The 20386-nt window shown below is 38.6% G+C and overlaps 2 protein-coding genes and 1 long non-coding RNA gene across 4 annotated transcripts; all 3 read right to left on the bottom strand.

Annotated features, from left to right (window-relative positions):
* Positions 1-843: 843 nt before the first annotated feature.
* LOC121643017 (ankyrin repeat and SOCS box protein 12-like) lies at positions 844-5607 on the bottom strand. Of its 2 annotated transcripts, none has more exons than XM_041990158.1 (4): positions 4756-5607; positions 4315-4638; positions 1134-1662; positions 844-1043 (listed from the first exon to the last, which is right to left on the bottom strand). In XM_041990158.1, the coding sequence occupies exons 2-4, from the start codon at positions 4597-4599 to the stop codon at positions 898-900; spliced, it is 960 nt and encodes a 319-aa protein (XP_041846092.1). In that variant the 5' UTR covers positions 4600-4638; positions 4756-5607; the 3' UTR covers positions 844-897. The 2 variants fall into 2 exon arrangements, with proteins under 2 accessions (XP_041846092.1, XP_041846093.1); XM_041990159.1 differs by having other exon boundaries at positions 4773-5607.
* Positions 5608-7452: 1845 nt separating this feature from the next.
* Positions 7453-18996, bottom strand: zc4h2 (zinc finger, C4H2 domain containing). The gene is made up of 5 exons (XM_041989328.1): positions 18778-18996; positions 17928-18099; positions 17027-17199; positions 10758-10920; positions 7453-8177 (listed from the first exon to the last, which is right to left on the bottom strand). The coding sequence occupies exons 1-5, from the start codon at positions 18828-18830 to the stop codon at positions 8064-8066; spliced, it is 675 nt and encodes a 224-aa protein (XP_041845262.1). The 5' UTR covers positions 18831-18996; the 3' UTR covers positions 7453-8063.
* LOC121642572 lies at positions 8184-8697 on the bottom strand. The gene is made up of 3 exons (XR_006010917.1): positions 8668-8697; positions 8620-8624; positions 8184-8378 (listed from the first exon to the last, which is right to left on the bottom strand). It is a non-coding gene; the product is annotated as an uncharacterized LOC121642572 (long non-coding RNA).
* Positions 18997-20386: the final 1390 nt, after the last annotated feature.

The raw sequence follows: 20386 nt of genomic DNA, 5'->3' as shown, positions 1-20386 counted from the left end.
TGAATGGGAGAGTGGAGATGTCAACTGTATGTACATTATATGTTTTGATGTAATCAGAAGCACTGGGAATATGTTGTACTTCGCTGTAAAAAAAGAAAAAAGATAAAAAAAAAAAATCCATATCTGATATAGCTGTACTTTTTGTTGAAAATAAAACCTCTACAGAACTGCGTGTCGAGGCGTCAGTGTGTGAGTGAGAGCATTGTGCTGGCCTTCCTGTCGTGTGACATCATCTCCTGTTTGTAGCGGCCATTCCCAACAGCTGACACATTAATTCCAGGATGTATTACAGAGGAAAGATTCAAGATAAACAACATAATCACGAGTCATCAAATAAAAGGAATCAATAGATGTCTGAATGGAAATGGGAGCCTGCGCTGACTGTGCTGTGATCAATAAATAATGAGAGTTATGCAAATCTTTCTCCCACTTGGCCACGCTGAAGTGTCGGCTGTTCTCTTCCTGGTGTTTTGAAGTCCAAAGATGCAAGACTGTTTTTCAGGCAAGATCTAAGACATCCTGGTGTGATACAGGCAGACAACGTGAATGCGTGCGTGCATTTGTGTGTTTTCTTTAGTCCTGACTGAATGTAGCGGGAGTGCATTTGACTGTGTATAGTCACCTGTGAAAAAGAACAGCACAAAATCTGATGATCAAACCTGCCATGAGAAGGCCTCAACAGGGACAAGAACTATGTGTAGTGTAACTGTGATCTCTAGTGGTCAGCCATGGTGCTACAAGGGGAAATTTTCCAACAAGACATCTAAGTGAGTTTTTTAATGCCAAAACTATATAAACATTTTATTACATTGGTTGTTAAATTGTCAATTTTTTTTGTCTTGCTTGTGGAAAGAAGTGAACAAAAAAACTAAGAAATCAGCCATCCAGACATGAACATCACACCAGTTCAGAGGTGTCGTGCCTTAAATAGTTCTTCAGGATCAGAGGAATGTCCAAACTGCCAATCACAGACCCCTTGTCCGCAAATGGGAGGCATCTTCGAATTGCCAGTCGAGTCTGCGACATCAGTGTTTTGGGGCAAACTGGTGCAAAAACAGAAGTGACAAATGAGATTAAACATTTACAGATTGAGACATTTTAGTGCTAAACTTACTGGAATCTAGGAGTCTCACCTCTTTCCTTGAGCAGCAGAACCAGAGCTTCATTCTGCTTTGTTGTTTTGTCAATGATAAGCGTGGGTAAGTAGACGTCTGCCCCAAAGTCTATGAGAAGCTGAATGTACTCCACCCCACAGCCGTAACGGAGACACACTTCCAGAACTGTCTTTGGTTGCTTAATTCTTGCCAGCATCTTCTCATCTGTGCAGTTGTAGTTGGGGTTGGCCCCATGGAGAAGGAGCAGTTTAAAGCAGTCCAAATGTCCGTAAACAGCTGAGATGTAGAGGGGCCCTCTGCAGGCTGTGGCATTAGACGCCCACTCTGGGACTTTGGGTTTGACGTCCACCTCGGCCCCGAACCGCAGCAGCTCTCGGAGCACGTCTACATCACCCTCTCGGGCGGCAGTTAGCACCGGGGAGCAGTTGTTGTACTGGCTGCCATTTGGGTCGGCTCCAGCTTTCAGCAGGGCGACCACACAGTCCAGATGTTTCCCACTGACAGCTGTGAACAGCGGCGTCTGGGCCTTCACGTCCAAAAGGTCTATCTGGATTTTAAAAGTACCACATGTTAAAACAAGAGGAAGCATTATAGAGACAACATTAAATAACAAGTGATGATTCAGATCCTTTTTTTTTCCTGTTCAGCTCAACATGCGATCACTCATTCTTCTCTGGAGGCTCCGAGATGCAAGACACAACAACATTTAACAAAAAAGAAAGACCGAAAACTAAACTAAAACTGAAAGGATTTCAAAAAAGCCAGCCAAACCGAAAACACAATAAACAGAAAAAAAGAGAGAAAACACAAACACAATGCGAAGAAAACAAAACATTCAACAAAACAATTAGCTTGATACAATTTTTGGAAAACACAAGAAAAATAAAAAAAACATTTCAGAAACCAGCATTTAGAAAAACTAGAAAAAGACAATACAATTTTATTTTTCATTAACTACAGCAGAATAACAAAACTAAACAAGTCAATAATCCCACACACATTTCAAGAAAACATAACAAATGTCATCACGTCTGTTTTCTAAAGTAGAAAGAAAATATTGCATTTTACAAAACATTGTTTTGTTCTGCTGTATTTTTTAGTTTTGCTCTTGCTTTTTGTTTGGCACCTCAGGACCACCAGGGGTTGCTAAATGCACACACATATGTTGGTAAGTGAACGCATCGCTGGAAAAATGCATGTGAATAGTACAGTGTTAAAATGTTTCAGCAGTTTGATCAGCCTGATCGAGTTCAAGCCAACATCCTCTTCATTATTAAACTACACTAACACTACACAGTCTGCAGCCCATTACTTCTAACAGAAAATGTTTGATTTGGTTTGACTTCCACAGCACTTCAATGTGGCTTTAATGAGGAGGTAACATGCTGTGAATCACAGCTGAGCTGACAATAGAGCTCCACTGAGTGAAGCATCACAGCAGGACATATGGAATCATCACTGAGTATTTATTATTTATCTATTCTAACAAAAAAAATGCAGATTTGACAAAACTGTTTTATTTAACACTTGGATTTTCTGACTTTTTTTTTCCAGATGAAGGATCTTGCTTACTGCAGGCTCCAAACACACAGTCAGTTGAAAAAAAGTAAATGATAATAGATTTTGCGCTAATTCAAACAAAAAGGGAAGGTTGTTAGAGGAAACACGAGGTAGACGTTGAAGAATCAGGACAGAAAACTCCAGCAAAATGTCTCGAAACAGAAAATACACAACAAAAGAAATAAAATACAAACATAAAGAAATGAGTCTATGTTACACAACAAAGACAGAAGAGATTTATATGCAGAGAAGACTAAATAATACAAGATTAACACAAAACCAAAAACATTAAACTTTCTTTCAAGAGACACAAAGTCAATGATATGATCAGCATACGGATATATAGATATATATATATATGTATAGATAGATAGATAGATAGATATGCACTGCCTCTAGCGCTACATGACAGCAGTCTGACTACTACTTAATGATGACGTCCCATCTTGTTTGAATTCTTGCTTGTGTTGTTTTTCATCTCAAATGTTAAGTCTCTTTGGATAAAAGCGTCTGCTAAATGACTGTAGAATAGAATCATTCATTAAGGCCAAACCTGAAGAGTTTTTGACTTGTGCTAAAAACCAGAATGGGTCCAAAAACATAATAATTATTACGTTTTTGTCTATTTTTTCTCCTCTGTCTGTTAAAACCAATGTTGTTAACTGAAACTGTTGTATTACATTTGTTTTTAGGCCTGTGCAGTTTTATGTCATCGCTTTGTTTTATCTTTTTTTAATAAAACAACTAAAGGAACGTGAGGAAGAACAGTGGTTATATTTTTTTCCACTTTTGTGATTTTGTGACTCAGCAGCATTAGTGATTCACAATGATTTGTTCATTGTGAGTTTGTCGATAGAGATCTGCTTACTGTACGTTTCTGTCACTTAAACTGGTTAAAAACATGACAAAATTAATGATGACGGGTTTAAAAGAAGGAAAACCATGAAGAGCTTAAAAAAATAAGGTTGTAAAATCCTCTGTAGAACATTAGTCTTAATGTTAATTCATGGATTGAGAACATGATAACTGATACACGTTTTCTATTTTTCTTTTTTATGAATAAGAATTAACATTATAAAACCTGAGATCCTCCAATTGTAGGACTTTGAGAACGAATAGTGCCAAAATGATCATTATAGATGCCTCGAATGAATTTTCTGTAATAAAACCTCATTAATTCTGTTCTGCTTCACTTTATTAGAGCTGGCCATTGCAGAGACAGTGTTCACACATTGTACTATGATTTGATAGAGACTTGGAGCTACAGATGCATCTTTCCAAAGGGATATTCTTACTTATCCTGAGAGTGTATCTTTGGCAAGCCTGAATCTTTTTTCATTTGTGCTATGTGCCATCTCCATTTATTCTTCACCAGTAACACATACAATGATATTTACACATCTTAACAAATCTCACAAGTGTTTCCTTTACTATGACTCCAAAAGTATTTAAGAGAGATATACTCAATTCATTATGGGTATGCAGGTCTAAAAAATAAGCACAGGGCTCAATTGTTAAAGGGTCCCTGTCAGACCCTTTTAAACTAAATAACTGAATACTGAGTATTTAATTTAGGTTATTAAATAAGATAACAGATATCCATACATCTGCACAATAAAACGCTGTATTTGTTTCTCACCTCTGCTCCATTCTCCAACAACACCTCCAGGCACCTCAAGTGTCCCAGAGAAGCAGCAGTGCGTAACGGGGTTACCGGGACCCCCCATCCACTTCGAGCATTGATACACCTCCTGTAATTCTCCTGAGAAAGCAGCTCAGAGAGCAGAGTCACATTGTCGCTGCTCACGGCGCTGTTCAAGGCCTGACACAGCGCGTTGTCCTCGTCCTCCTCCTTGGGCTGCAGCAGGGAGAAGATCTTAGAAATGTCCATTAAACTCATGTTGACAGCTTGGCCCAGAGCCATAATGCAACTCCAGGCAGATGCAAATCAAAACCTCTCCATCTGCAGAAACAGAGAGACACAAGACACTGTTAAGGCACTTGTGCTACTCAGGTTATTTTTGTTCTGGTTGTTTTTGTTGTTTTTTTTTAGGTATAATATCAAATTGAAGCTTCTTACCATGGCCATACACCCACCTCACTTTGGGTTTGTGTTTCCAAAGTTAAAGCAGAAAAATCCACTTGAAGAAAGTAAAGAAAAAGATGTCCTCCAAGGAGTGTGTGATGCCTCTAAAGTAGCTATCGGTTGTGAAATGCGCAGTACGCACTGTAAGTGCATTTGTGTGTGTGCAAGTTAGCCTACTATAGGGGAGCAGTGATCCTTTCTGAGGGGGTTGTGGGGGCTAATTTTAGGTCATATGGTGGGCCTGGCTAAACTTCCATTCTTGGAGAGTCAAAGCTCAGGTTTATAATTAGAAAGCTGATAGAACTGCAACACTCTATGATTGGTGGGTGTAACTTGGTCTTTCCCTGTGTTAAAAATCTAATAAATGATTGAGTACACTGAGGTATCTTTTTGTCATGGTTTGGTGTGCGGCATGATGAAATGAGCAGCTGCAATTTACATTTCCCCACTGTGGAGATGACTCCAAATAATTTGTATGAAACAGCAGTTATGGAGTTTCTCTGTTATTTCCTGACTCACAGCACAGCATTTGGTTTAGTAAGTCTCAGCTGTGTGGCTTTCTGAGGCTTTAGAGGAGAATCTAGTCAGCTGCTTCTCTACCAAACCCACCCGTGTCCTCTTATTGTCCCCCCATGTTTAGACAGGGGGCTGAGACACACATTCTTTCAGCAGATGGCAGATTGTCAGATTCTTGGCATTGTACAAACACATGATGAGGTTTTAGTTATTTGTTTAAGCACACAGAACAAGAGCAAATTAATGTGGATTTCAGAGATTCATTTAATACAAACCACCCAAACCTCTTTCCAAAAATGGCGATGAAATATGAAAGAATCAAAGTGAAACAGAAAGGCTTTTTCCACATCCATTCCTGTGCATTTACTGTTTTCTGTTTTGTTTTTTTGTTTTTAATTAGCTGATTATTAACTGAAACTACATTTTCAAACACCTATGAATGAATAATAATGGATTACAATTTGGTAAATAATTCTTATGGATTTAACAAAATCTTAAGGATTCAACAAAATGGCACAAAGAGTTATAATAGATTGGTTTAAGTTTGACTTACTGAAGCAGCAAAGACACACTAATAATCATTAGTATAATTGTAATACTTATAATATATATACTTATACTTGTCATTATAATAACACTGTTATTACAGTGATGTTTTTCTTCTGTATCCCCTTTCAGTGCAAACATGATCAGTTTTACTGTCAGTGGTTGTAATATTATGACTGACAGATGAGTAACAGTAAATGTGCAGTTTTTTGTATAACAGTATTACTCAATATGAGTTAAATTATTTTAATTAAACGTTTAGGTAAACATTTAGTTTATAAAATGGAAAAGATCGGTTGATGCCATATTGTGTTCGTCTCCGAGTTCACTAATCAACCAGCAGATGGCGGTAGAGGCGCAGCGGTGGGATGATGTGCAGCTAAACATCTAAAGAAGGCGTGGTGTAAACACATCTTTGTAAAGGAAGATAACCATTTTCTCAGTAACTAAGCGGCTTAAATTTGTTATATTACGGTTGTTTTAACAACGGGGTTTCTTTCCTAAATAATGACCCGCAACTTTATATACCACAACAAGTATGAGCAAACTGAACGTGTGTCCCAGTTATATGTATTTTAGATAAACTATACAAGGATGAAGCCTTTAGATAATTAAGACATAAATTATTTAAGACAAGCAGCTGTCCCATCAGTAGAACTTTCAAGTGGAAAGGAATCAGACGAAATATAAGGGAGCTACAGGGAGTTATAGGACTAGAAAATAAAAACAAAAAATAAAAAAGACGAGCTGAAGGCGGCATCCTGGCAGTGAGACATAAATTTTCCCCCAATCTGTTTAATCTCCAGCTCATCCCAACCTAATTCACTGAAATTAAAGGACATTGCGCGGCTACGGAAGCGTCTGTTTGTGTCTCTGTTTTATTTTGTAACTGATACAAAGATGGAAAAACCCCGATTATTTTTCTCATTCATGTGTCAAGCCGTCGAGGCGGAAATCCACGGCCTTTCTGCAAGGTGCGCGAGCAGGAACAGGCTTCACTGGCCTTGACAAGTTTTATCAGTAATAAAAAGACACAACTGCAGTTCCAAACACTGAAGGACAGACTAAACACTGATTTTAGTGAGCGTCTTTTAAGGCCACAACTGTTTCGTGGCGACATTCATTTTTCTGTCAGTTTGACTCCAGGGATCGATTATCTGATTGCCTGCCCGACAGAGGATTGGACACTTTGGGAAGACCTGGCGCAAAATCTCCCAAAGTCTTCCAATACCCTTGACTGGATTTGGGAGGAACTTATTTGGTGAAGATATGCGGGTCACAGCAACCTGGAGTTGCCCTAGCAACCACTAAGGAACGTGGAGTTGCCCTGGCAACAGATGAAATGAGGGGTTACCCTGACAAAAACGGTCCTGGAACTCATTTAACAAATACTCGCTGTCCTTTTTCAGACAGGTAGCTGCAGACATGACAGTATATCACAGTATTAATAGAGTGAAAGGTACAATGATGTGGTGGGCTCAAACATATTCCTACCTCTTTATTTTCAAACACAGGCTAAGCCCACCCATTTGCCCTGCTGAGGCACAGATATGTTTATGTGCACACCAGTAAATGATAGAAACAAGGGTCCAGTCATTATTCTGAGTACAAACAAGACACACTAACAAGGTTAATACAAAACTGCTATTTATTTTCTTATTGCCATATTAAAGTTAAACACACATCACTATTCAAAGTAAATGAGTCTGGCCTTTTTCCTCCAGTTTTAATGCTCACTTGAACGCTGTAAACATAAAAAGAACATCATAGTTGTAGTTAAGTTAGCATTTAAACCCATTTGTTTTTATATTGGCACATAAAATACACGACAGCTATGGCAGCAAGCATGCACTGCAAAAAATATAAAGTACAAGAAGATATCTAAGGCAATTAACAACAGCAACAGGACCATTATTTGGACTTTTTTTTTTCTTTTTTTTTTGCATTACTGCAGTGTTCGGGGGTTAGTAAACTACTATGGAAGTCATACAATTACATATAAATACATCCAAAGCACCCATAAACACAAACAAAATGACATCACCAGATCCTAAATCAACTGTTGACAGATTCTGAATTCAATTACTAAGACAATTTGTTATTAAAGCAGAGACTGTTGAAATAGACCTGAAGCGTGGACCTATTGTTTCAGTGTAGAGAGATTTGTATGGCTGATCCTAGATCAGTGTACTGGACCAGTTGACTTTAAATCCTACTGAAGATGAAGGTGTGAGTAGGATCTACTCATCTGGCTTTCTCTTGGGCTTCTTTGGGTTGCGGGAGCGGCTCTTGGCCTTGCACAACGGACAGATGGGAGCGTTACGATGAATCTGCTGGTGGCAGGACAGGCAAGCCTAGAGAGAAAAGGAGTTCAGAGCAACCAGTTTGTTCAGTTTCAATCTTGTGTTGTTAAGAATCAGGTGAGCATTTTACACAGGCTGAGTCTGAAAAAGTTTATTTCTTTTACTCAGTAATAAATCCAGGAATCTCTGGCTCTCCCAGTCTGTGTTCTTTTCACATGTGACTGATTTTGCAACTTTCTCAGTAAGCATCTTCTCTGCAGCTTTGATTTTGAGTGTATCCTTAGAGGTGCCCTGTTTGGATCGGCGCCTTTTGTAATCTCAGCTGTTGCACCCGCATATCAAGCTTTCAGGAAGCATCCAGAAGGTTCATCAACATAAAACAATGTAGGTTAGACACTAAACTCAGCACTCCACTCCAATTTAAATAGTAGGCAATGCATTTGATTGTCCACTTGTCTAGATGGCAACCAGATGCAAGAGTTGCAGAATATACAGATGCTTGAAAGGTACAGCAACATCCTGCTGTTAAAATATTTGGCACTGATATTTTAAAATATCTGTACTCGCCTCTATATATATTTCCTTTGTTTTTTTCATCAGTATACCACAACATATGCATGTTTGCTCCCTGCAGCTTTGAGGAAAGCTTACAAACCTAACCAAGTGCATTCCCAAAAGTTATTTCTAATAAAATCTCCATCTGATGGACATCATTGTAGTAGATCTGCATCTTCATAAAGTAATCCCATGCACGTAACTAACTAATGAGTACACAAGGCCACATGTTCGTAATAAACTGCTGGGTACTTCGTTGTTGGCTGAGCGCTTCTCCTGCACTGGACAGAAAAGTTGTTACACAGGAAACTCACTGAGTCGCAGATGTGATAGATATAACAGAAATATCAAGGCCAGCCTTCACATTTATGTTTTATACAAACAACATTCACACGACTACCTTTCAGTTTACTGTAACTTGCCGGCATGGACACCAGCTGGAACCAGAAATCATGAAAAGTATATTTCTAAAATGACTGCTCCTCTCACTAAAAGAAGTCTTTCCCACAGCAGATACTTCAACATGTCACATCAGGCAACGCACCAGTGAATTAATGATGTCTGCATTCCTGCTAGCATGCAGGTTCATTGTTGAGGTTTGCTGAAGCACTAAAAAGAATTCAACTGTCATTTAGTACAGTTGTGCTTTTCTAGCTGTAACCAGTCAAAATGTCTGCTTTGAAACTGGATTTCTGTAATAGAAATGTTGACTTTTAAAGAAACACCAGAGCGGTGCAAGTTCATGTTTCTTATGAACTACTTCACAGTTCAGTTCATTTCAGTTATTTGTAGAAGTGAGAATGAAAGACTGGACTTAAGAAAGAAAATGAATTATATTGTTGTCTTGCAATAAAATAAATTATACTAGACCTTAAATTCTATCACACAAAATAAAGGACAACAAAATGTCTGAACAACCTTTTTTAGTGTAAGAATGTTTTTGTTGAAAAACTATTTTCAGCTTGGCTCTAACCTAAATAGAACAGCAAGAAAAAAAAATTTAAAAATTACAAAATGTAGAAATATTATAGATATCTTCTCACACTGGACAGATGATTTAACTCTGCATGTCTTATCAAATGAGAAGTTTACGAAGCTGACGTGACTTGTTTTTTAAGCGCAGACAGACATAATCTGCAGAGAAATGTCAGATTTCTACTGTTTCATTTTCAGATTGTATATAATATAATATAATAATCATAAGCAGGCGTCGGCAGCTTCTCTGCAGCAGCGTTGCTGGTTATTATTATTATTATGCTAGAATGCGCAGTGTATCGTGGGTAACGTAGTGTGAAGTAGATGCAGCACTAGGAAAATGTAGGCAGAGACTGTTGCAGGACCTCACATAGTCTGAACAAGTTCAAGTTCTTTTTTTTTTGTAAATATGTTTCTTCAGTTTAACTTCCACAAAAAAAACAACCTTGTTCATCACTGCATATCACAAAACCTCAGAAGGAGACGTAAGATTACTACAGACAATTTGTAAACTCACTATTATCCAGATATTAACACAATAAATTTACTCAGCACAATCGACTCAAAATCAACAAACAAGTACACACTTCACATCCGATAAACTAGAGTTTTATTGAGCATGACAAAACATAATGACATTAACTGTAGGTCTGACACATCGTGCTGATGAAGCTCAGGCCTGGGATTATTGGCTGGCACGCTGCAGCAGTGCACTCAAGTAGAGTGAACACAAATTACCTCCTTGGCAGAGTCCTTCACTCTGCTGAGCTCATGCTCTAGTTTTCTTTTTTACTAAATTAGATTCAAAAATGAAAATCAATGAGAACAGGTCATCTTGGGAATTTAGATTAAACTGAAGATGAAAGAAGTTCCACGACATGTCACTTTTCTGAGCGTCGTTTTGTTTTCACTGTGATATTGTCTCAGTGTCTTTGTTGAAATAAGTATTTTAGATGTCATTGTTTCCTTATCAACAAAGATATTGACGTATAACTTGATTCTTACTTTTGATGTAAATAAAAATAGTTTTTGTTTTATTCACTCAGAACTTAAATGAACTGTTACAGACTGAAGACTTGACCTAGTCAGTAGGAGAAATACCTTCATAGGTGGTGGCTGCTGTCTGAAGGTGGCTGTCTGGCGGGCATCTTGCTTCCTGGACACCTGAAGTTGCTGTGCTGCGGCTGCAGCTGCAGCAAGGGATTCTGGGATGGTGGGCTCGTGTGGTTCCTTCTGCCATTCTGCTTTCTGCTTCTCAAAGTAACTGCTCAAAGCAAAGAGAGGAAGATCTAATTTAGAGTTCATAAATCATAAGCCAGCCTGTATTACCTCCATCTGCACTGTGTATCAGGAGCTGAGCAGAAAGGAGACTTAAGCTCAACATTACAGTCAGGCAAGTGTTTTCCCTTTTTTCCTGAACAAATCAAAAGCTAAAAGTTATTGCAAGACTATTTGTCTGTGTGTGTCTGTGAGTGTGTGTGGGCAGGAGAGGGCTGGGAAAGAAATGTGGCCTTGGACTTTATGCCTGACTGGCTCATTTTCAAATAAAAAAAAAAGGTGATATCCCATTTCATTACCCTCTCTGGTTTCACTCAAAATAGATCTGTGATAGAGTAGAACTGCGAACATTTACAGAACAAATATGTTGTTACATTTCCTGTAAGCATGATCAACAAGCCAAACATTTGGGCTTTACTATCAGGCCCAACACAAATATAAACATTGCATACATCCCAAACAGATTGTGTGTCATTCTGGTTCACTCCTGTTCAAGTGAATATTTCTGTCAAATTTTCCATTTGTTGAAGTGTGGAGAGTTGATTTTTGTGCTTATGTGACACTCTCAAATAACATCTTAAAATGTACCCAACTGGCTTTCGAGGTGTGATTTAATTTTACCCTAAACTGCTCTATCACGTCTTGTAATACAATTACGCAGGCCGGCATTATTATTAAGCACAATTACTCAGGAAACGTGCAAATGATGGTTTTAACATCTCCCTTCACATGATCAGAAATCTCACTTTCACCCTGATCAGTTCTGCCAATTCAGAAAAAACAGAGCAGAACATGAGATGCAGCTTTTTTAAGTATTTTCAGGAAATGTGGAGGAGCATGACACCACGAATGAAAGGAGAGACGACAAACACCTGGCCAGCAATGAATTCATCAGTAGAGCTTCCAAACAATACTTGGCCCCACTGAGAGGCTGGCTGACCAGCCAACAATGCTGTCAGCGTACAGAGCAGCAGCTGAGACTTTTGAAGGGAAAAGTTCTAGAGACCAAAAGACATACATATATATATATATATTACAACACAATTTTGTTTGCTTTTTTTTTAACCAAAACTAATCAGGAATGTCACATCTTAACAGACATACCTAAGAGTAAAACACTTGACCTAAATAATACAGGTTAGTTAGCTCTAAAAAATAAAACAAGTGAACACTTGAAAACACTAACATGATCTTTAGTCATTCATCACAATGATTAGAACAAAAAAAAAAAAAAAAAAAAAGTCCTTCATTAGGGTTCCCAGCTAGTGCCACTTCCGCACTTCCTGCAGAGCAAAATGTGGACGATTAAATAAAGGTAGTCAACCTTTTAACTCGGGATAACCAAGGGTCTCCTTGTCCAAAACGAAGATGAGCTTCACTTTTATATTCTCGGATCATCAGCTATAATTTGCTCCAGCAAATTGTACAATCATCCCCTGTTGATGGATGTCAGCCTGCGGTTTTGTGCTGCTGAAAGTCTACTTGTCAGACCCCCCTGATGTCCCTCCAATTTTGTGGATAACATGGAATTTGTGAAGCCATAAATGGTTTTCTCGTCACCAGCATTTCTGTCAGGTTCTGAAGCTGCCTGGACAAATGGATGGAAAATTTAATTTCATGTGAAATTCTGCAAAAGCCACCAGATGAACCGATCCACTGAATAGCAATCAAATATTTAAAGTATTCAAGTTCTTTGCACTGACTCAGAGTCTTACAGGCAGTTACTGCTACAACATTTTAAATGGTCAGGTCACCTTAATGGCAAAAACAATTATTTCATCTAGTACTTAAGCATACAGGTGCAGTGTGGATTTAACTTGTAGAACTTTACAGATCTTGGCACTTCTGTTGAAATCCAAACACATTGGAACTCAATGTGTCTGAAGCATCCTAAATAAATATCAAGAAATAATAAAAGAGCATCTTTTTCAGAAACATGTACTCCAAAATCCTCATTATTTATACTGGGTCTATAAAATCACGCTCATAATCCACAAAAAAAAAGTTATAAGCATTAAAATCAGTCATCAGGCTAATTAATTGCAAATAAGATCAGCTCTCACTAGAGAGACATTTGCTCCAACTGCAAGTTAGATAATTACTTGCCTTGCAACTGCACCATGCCATATTTCTGTTCTCAAAGAATTTACAAATACTCATAAATAAATTTCTGAAAAAGGAGACTGAACCTTGTCAGAAAAAAACACATGATACCACTAAGAAACAGGGCAGGAAACTACCATACGTCCTTGACATTTGAGTAACTTGATCTGAACATGTAATCCAACCTGTGATCCAGCCCATGTCTGTTAGACAGAAGCCCCATGTTTCTAGGAACTGAAGTGGTCCATCAACTTTAACAGTTTACCCTACGGCTGGGCAATACGGCAAAAAAATTATCACAATCATTTTTTTTAATACTGCCACTTTTCTAGCATCTGTACTGAAAACTAAAGAAACTAAAGATTAATTAAACATTTTACTAACATATAAAGTAAATTAAATAAGATCACTATCAGAATCCTCATAAATAAGAAGGACAAAGTGTTTTTTGCTGGCTTCTGTTCACCGCTGTGAGAAGCAGATGCATCTTCAAATGAGAGTTTTCTTGCAGAGAACAGCTCAAACTGGGATATTTCAAATAGCACCAGTAGTAGCGTAACTTTCTGTCTGAACACCCAATGATGAATATTCTAAGTGTAAGGCTTGAAAACATTCAGAATCTCCATAAATAAGGAGGATAAAGTGTTTTTTTGTGGATTTGGTTCACTGTGACAATACACCTACATGCCCAAAATCCGCTTCTCTCGCAGAGATAATGCCAAATTCGTATTTTTAAAATAGCATTAGTAATAACTTTCCATCCCTACGTGAAAATTTTCTGCTTCTACTTCTGCTTTTCAGCTTCTACTGCACACAGTAGTAGCAGAATGGTTTTGGCAGTAACCATATTTTTTAATGAGGGTACGTAACTTGTGAGGCCAAGCGGCCAAAACAAAGCACCCCGAAGCCTCAGTGTAATTCGAACTCAAGCAAAACTTTTGCTCCTGTTTGAATGTTGTACAGCACAATGGCTGCAAACGATGATGTCACTGACTGCTGTTGGTCCTGTGGCTACACTGTTAGTAGCGGCTAAAATGCTAGAAGAGCTAACAGCTAGTGGCGGCTAAACTGCTGGGTCTGCTAGTCAAACTGGCAGGCTGTGCGGACTGTGCTAGCATTTTCATGCTTACCATATAATCACTTGGGTGGTGTTCTTTTAAATCAGTGGTTCCCAACCTGGGATACCAAAGAGCACAGGGAGTCCATGAGGCTTTGAGCAATAGAGCCATTGTGATTAATGTCCACAATTTGTCCCTATTTTAATTAATAAAAGTAAGGCTGCATGGTGTTCATTTGGCTTTGTCGGAGGACAGGACTCAACCAGAATACATTATTTATGGTGAGAATCACTTTTGAAAGCCTAAAAGCAAGCATGGTTTCAGCACGAGGTGGAGCAGGGGGTCTATGGCATTTTAGTATATACATGAAGGGGGTCCCAGAGGAAAAAAGGTTGGGGACCCCTGCTTTAAATGATTAAACGAATTTGTTGTGTTACTGGTTTTTGAGGGCACCAATCGCTGACATACCTGGCATATCAGCTTAATTTGCTCCACATGTCTTTGGAGATATCCAAACCACCGCCACACAACTGACGTTGTGACCTCCTCTTTGGAGGATAACTCCAATGTCATGTCTGGCATCTATTTTGCTGCCCTCAGCTCCACGTTTGATCGAGTAAATAGGCTCACAGCTGATGAATGTGACTGACCAGAAATTTATCGCGTTCATTAAGCACGATCATATGATCGCCCAGTCCCAGACTGGCCACTCTTCTGAGAAATCTTCCTGCTTTAGTATTTACACTCCCTCATCCTTCATGTAGTGAACATATTGCAAGCTGTTCTCCGAATGAGTCAGAAGATTTAAAAGCTGTCTTCACAAATACACTTGCCAAAAAAGTGAGCTACAATATTTCATACACACCCATTTTGTAATTATGTATTATTCCTCTGGTCTAAAGTAATAAAAAGATAATAATGACACATTCAATTTGAATTCTCTAGTTGTGTCATCACTCTGAGACACTAATGCTAAGAAAGATGTTGCTGCCATGGTTAATTAATTTTATCTTGCTCATGAAAAGAATGCACATTACTGAGTTGAGGCCTGTTGCTGCTACTGCTGTTTGGCAGAAGTATCCCTATTCCTCCTCTTTGATGAATGCCAAGGCAAAGAATATGTTTCCAAAGCTGTTTGTGTGATTGCCAGGAGGATAAATCAAATCTACCTGGCTAAAATTCATAAAACTTTGTGAAGAGTTCAAACACGGGCAATGAAAATACAATTAGTTATCCTTTGAACTGCAACACTGCGTGCCACGAGACTCCATTCTCAGACCATTTTGCATGCACTACATGTATCTGTGTCACCTATTAATAAAATGGACTTACATTATGGTCCAGCAGTTCAGCTTTAACTTGTTGCTTTGTAGTGTGAACGATTTAAAACTTTTACTGTAGATACTTGTTTAAATAGCTCTACATGAGGCTTCATACCATCTTGTTTTGATCTTTAAGATTATTACAATGCACACTAAGGCTGTCCCAATAAACTATTTCATGCTGTTCAGATGAGACTGGTGGTGTGCAAAGATAAAATAGTTTTGCCTGCAAATTACCATGACAACAATGACAGCTGCAAACCTTCAAGGCAGACAGCCATGGTTATGGAGAGAGATGCAACCTGACATGCAACCCAACACATACTTGCTAGGAGTAGCAGCCAAAGAAGGTTGAATATATATATATATATATTTTTTTTTTTATTTATTTACTGTATTGTATCAACAGAAAGAACCGATGCCAGATCCATCATTCCTCTGTTGGACGTGGAGAAGCATGATGAAAAAGATCAGCCTGGTGGTTCAATGGGTGGACTTGAGAATAAACACAGTATTAATGGAGCAACCCATGGATGTCGCCTTCGTGGAGAATGGGGCTGTTTTAACACACACACACTTTTCCCGGTAATAGGGTTCCACACCTGCATTTTCCCACATTGTTGTTAAAACTTGCAACAGCCCATGTGGATTTTGTACTCACTTCTCTGCTCTAGTGACTCTCTGGTCGTCTCTGTGTGTGCAGTGACGGCTGTTGGTGATCAGCTGATCGGTTTTAGGTGATAAGGAGGAACCTAGCTGTTTGTGGTTCACGCCGTCACATATTTACCCCCAAATGAACACCATTAGTGCTAAAAAATGTATTATTTTTTAACCGAAATTGTAATTTTAGATGTTGCATGTAGCAAATTGCAAACAGTGTGATTAATTACATTTTACACGGCGCCTGATCCAAGTAAATATGTGAAGCTGGATTTTCACTTTTCGAGGTAACTTTGGGTTTAACCCGATGTTTTCTATACTACGAAACAGGTTTAATTCTTACCAAGGTCAATCACCATGGTAACTTGTGCTGAACGTCTAACCAGCTCGGGAGCAGGTTATGTTCTGGATAAGAGAGCGAGTATAAAAGTACCACCTCCTGACCAATCTGTTCTCTTACAGATCTGCTTAAAAAAAGATTTTGAGTAGAAAAAAAGTTATTTTTCACCCAGAGAAAATAACAGACTTCAAAGTTGCCATCGCAATACAACAAAACCGTGATCCTCTTGCTTAATCTTAGCACACCTCAGAACTTCATGTATAGTTGCAACTATTTGGGGATTCTTAAATCTACATTATAATTTGTTAATGGTCCACTGCATATAGTTTGCAAGCACCTTCTTTTGCCCCCAACAATAACTGAACTTAAAAGTGAAGTGACACAATCAAGTTCAAATAAAAATATGTTCATGGTGTGCTTAATGTGTCTTGTCAGTGATATTAAAAATCCTCTTAAATCTACAATTATTCTGTGTAAATGTTCTTTACACTCTAATTTAGGAGATTTAAAGATGACAAAGAAACATAATTCAAAATGCAATTTAAGCCACATTGTTCCTTTATGTTTAACGTATCTAGACTGTCGTTTTGTGTATGCGTCTGTACTGACTCCAGGGAGAGCTTCTCCTCCTCTTCATTCAAGTTAGGTAGTCTGTGTAGTCCTAAAGTCATCCTCAGGGCATCAACATGCTCCTTTAGTGGTTTGTACTCGTCATGCAGGCGGCGAGTTGTTTCTAGCAGTTTGTTCAGGTCATTCTCCGACTGCTTGATGGTGCTCTCCATCTGAAAGGACAAGGTTTGAAATTTCAGATGCAAACTTTTGATATGCTGAGTGTAAACACGTTTTCCTCGCATGTAAGATCTTTTACAGCACATAAAGGTATTTTATTAATAATTTATAAATGATGCCTGGAATGGTAAATGGTCCGTATTAAAATAGCACTTTACTATACCTGGAATGATACCCAAAGCGCTTTACATCACACATCACATTCACCCAGTCACACACACATTCACGCACTGATGGCGGAAGCTGCCATGCAAGGCGCTCAACCACGACCTATCAGGAGCAATTAGGGGTTCGGCATCTTGCCCAAGGACACCTCGTCATGAACTCAACTTGGTCGAGGATCGAACCGGCAACCCTTGATTACAAAACGACTGCTCTACCTTGCTGACCCACGCCGCCCCTGGGATATCTTCATCTCAAAGTAGCAGTGTTACTATAATATTAGAAAGCTACTTTGTAACTAAAAGAGAAACCAGACTGGTATGTGCACTAGTTCAGCTTGTATTTATTGTAGAGATTATATACAAATATAGCTTTGCTAATAACCTACAAGAACCAAATGCCAGTCTTCCAGTTGTGAAAAAGCAGATTCAACATAAGACAAATTTAGATTCTGAACCATTTTTTTAAAAAAACTAAATTCATAAAACTTTGCAAACAATAACAAAACGGGGCTCTCCATTGGTCTGAATGCATCTTGAGACCAGTACCTGGAACTCACCACATTAATATCTGCATGGATGAGGCGCAGCTCCTCAACATGTGCCATTTTCTCTTGTAGAAGGAGATCCATTTCTTGTTTGTACTCTTTCAGGTGTTTCTCTTCAGATTCCAGAGCCTCAAACTCCATTTTCAGACGAGACTTGATCTTCTGCATCTGGATCGTCTTATTCCTGTAGCCCATGAGCCAAACAATAAAGACAATAAATCCCAGCTGTCAGATTTTCTCCCTAAATAAATGCCAGCGATTTAGCAATTATTCCCACACATAAAGGAAAAAAAGGAATAAGTAAATGCAACTACACACAATCTTAAACATCTGTGGTGTGTTTATAATTAACGTACATCTGGTGAAATTTTCGCTCATCCAAATATGACTGCTCCAACTCATTCTGTCTTTATTGTGTGCATTAGCACATTATGATAAAATAAGAAACATATTCCGGCAATAAGTTTTTCTGAATAGAGTAACATAATTTTCCAAATCTGCGTGTTAATGTAATGACAACCTGCTAAGCTAACGAGCTAACTCGCACACCGTAACAATTAGCAGTGCACATCTGGCATTTGTTGTTAAACATCTGGAATGGTGATGTATGGTCTAAATATCACTTTTGCAACATCCTTTGTATCTATCTCGTGATTAACCAGCTTTCCAACCCAGTCAAAGACAAGCCAATGTGAAACTACAACACAAAAAGTCTCTTAATTCACAGCCAAACGGCTAATATTAGCAAGGTCAGTAACAAAAGCTGAGACAAACGGCTTGCTCCTGGACGGCTAACGTTAGCTAAGTTAACGTGTCTCACTACTTGTCTGACAGTTCATTTGAGTAGACATCCCCGCTTTACCGTATTTCCAATATATTCTCCAATTTGCACATTATTTCTTGTTCGTCCGACATGATTTAAACAGGCCCCTGACGCTTAACTGGCCGGCTCCGTTATCCCACAAGGCCACGGTGGTCTCCTTGTTGATGGAAGGAATGGAAAAAAAACATACAATAGCCCGGCGTGAGCGCGCACAACAGTACGCGCCCGCAAAATGAAACCGTGGCAACGTGCTGCGTGAGGAAGCCAGAGATTTTATTTTCTCTCTCTCTCTCTCTTTTAATGGCCTAAGATACCTAATATCCGCTTCTACTTTGTTCGACACGGTCAGTGAAGGCAGCATCTACTCAAAGCTTACAAAGCTTTGTGTCGTCGTAACCCCCCCCCCCCCCCCCCACACACACAACTCCTTTTAAATACACTAACAATAAACTATGAGCACTGAGAGTGACTGTATGCTAATTGTCAGTGTGTGAAATTATCAGTATGTAACGTAATGTTATAACAGTATGTAATAACGCTGCATAGATACAGAGATAATGCTAAGCTGCTTTAACCAGGGTTCTGTTTGTTTGTTTTGTTTGTTCTGACCTTTGGAATATAGGTGAGATTTCCTTGTGTTGTCAGTGGACTTGAACTTCTCATCAGATGTTCTGTCAACTAAAGGTTCTGTATTAGCTGCAGTTGCTAATCACATATAAATATAGCCTGTTCATTTTTCTTACATAGCATTGCTTACATGATAATAATAGAAAACATGGGTCATAAAATAAAAAAAAGAAAACATGGGTCACAGCCAGATTAAACGTGTCAGAGGTCAAATTGTTAACTAATTCAAAAGTGGCCTCTTAATAGCATTTGGCCATCTGATCATGTGAAGTGTTTGGAAGCTGCTGCTCCTCTCTTCAGTCTTCTTAGATAAGACTTTGGCCATTTGAGTCCTGCATTGTGTTTGTTTGTTGCCTTGTTATCATGTTGCTTTTCTGTCATACACTGAAGACATCTCAATTTACTGCCCTCATAAAAGGTGTGGTCCCTCTGTGTCCACCTGATCTGGTTCTGACCACAACTAATCTTTTTCCACAAAGTCCCATGAACTGCCCCTGTGGAGACTTTCAGTCTAGCTGTGCTTTCAAGATGAAAGCTCCTGTTTGCTTGAAATAACTTTTTACCTTCTGATACTTTCTCTTAGTAGTGTTGCCATGTTTTCCACTATCACAATGCTGCTTCGGCTATGTTCTGCAGGAGGCCCGAGGCGCAGCTATATTTATAGCAGATGAACAATGACTCCAAGTACATTTACTTGAATAAGCCTCTGATGAGTAGATCGAGTTCACCCGAACACGTGCCTCAATGGAAGAGATAAAACTTAAGGAGCGCTGACCTTTTGTACAAAGGAGGTAACATTGTCAAAGGCAGAAATTTGCTTAAATTGAACTGCTGACTCAGATTTAGTGCAGAATCTTTACCATAGCTTCCTCATTTTACATATCTAAACTTTTTGAAATTTTAAATCCTTCCAAGTCTTGAACTTTAAATGTGAAATTAAAAAGAACTCACGTTTAATGTACTGGAAATTCAATAAAGTAGAATAAAGATGTTTATATACAGTAGATGGAAATATGAATAC

This window comes from Melanotaenia boesemani, chromosome 7, assembly GCF_017639745.1.
Source record: "Melanotaenia boesemani isolate fMelBoe1 chromosome 7, fMelBoe1.pri, whole genome shotgun sequence".
Classification (NCBI taxonomy): Eukaryota; Metazoa; Chordata; class Actinopteri; order Atheriniformes; family Melanotaeniidae; genus Melanotaenia; species Melanotaenia boesemani.
The sequence above is the reverse complement of the archived record's forward strand: the minus strand, read 5'-3'. Positions and strand labels throughout refer to the sequence as shown.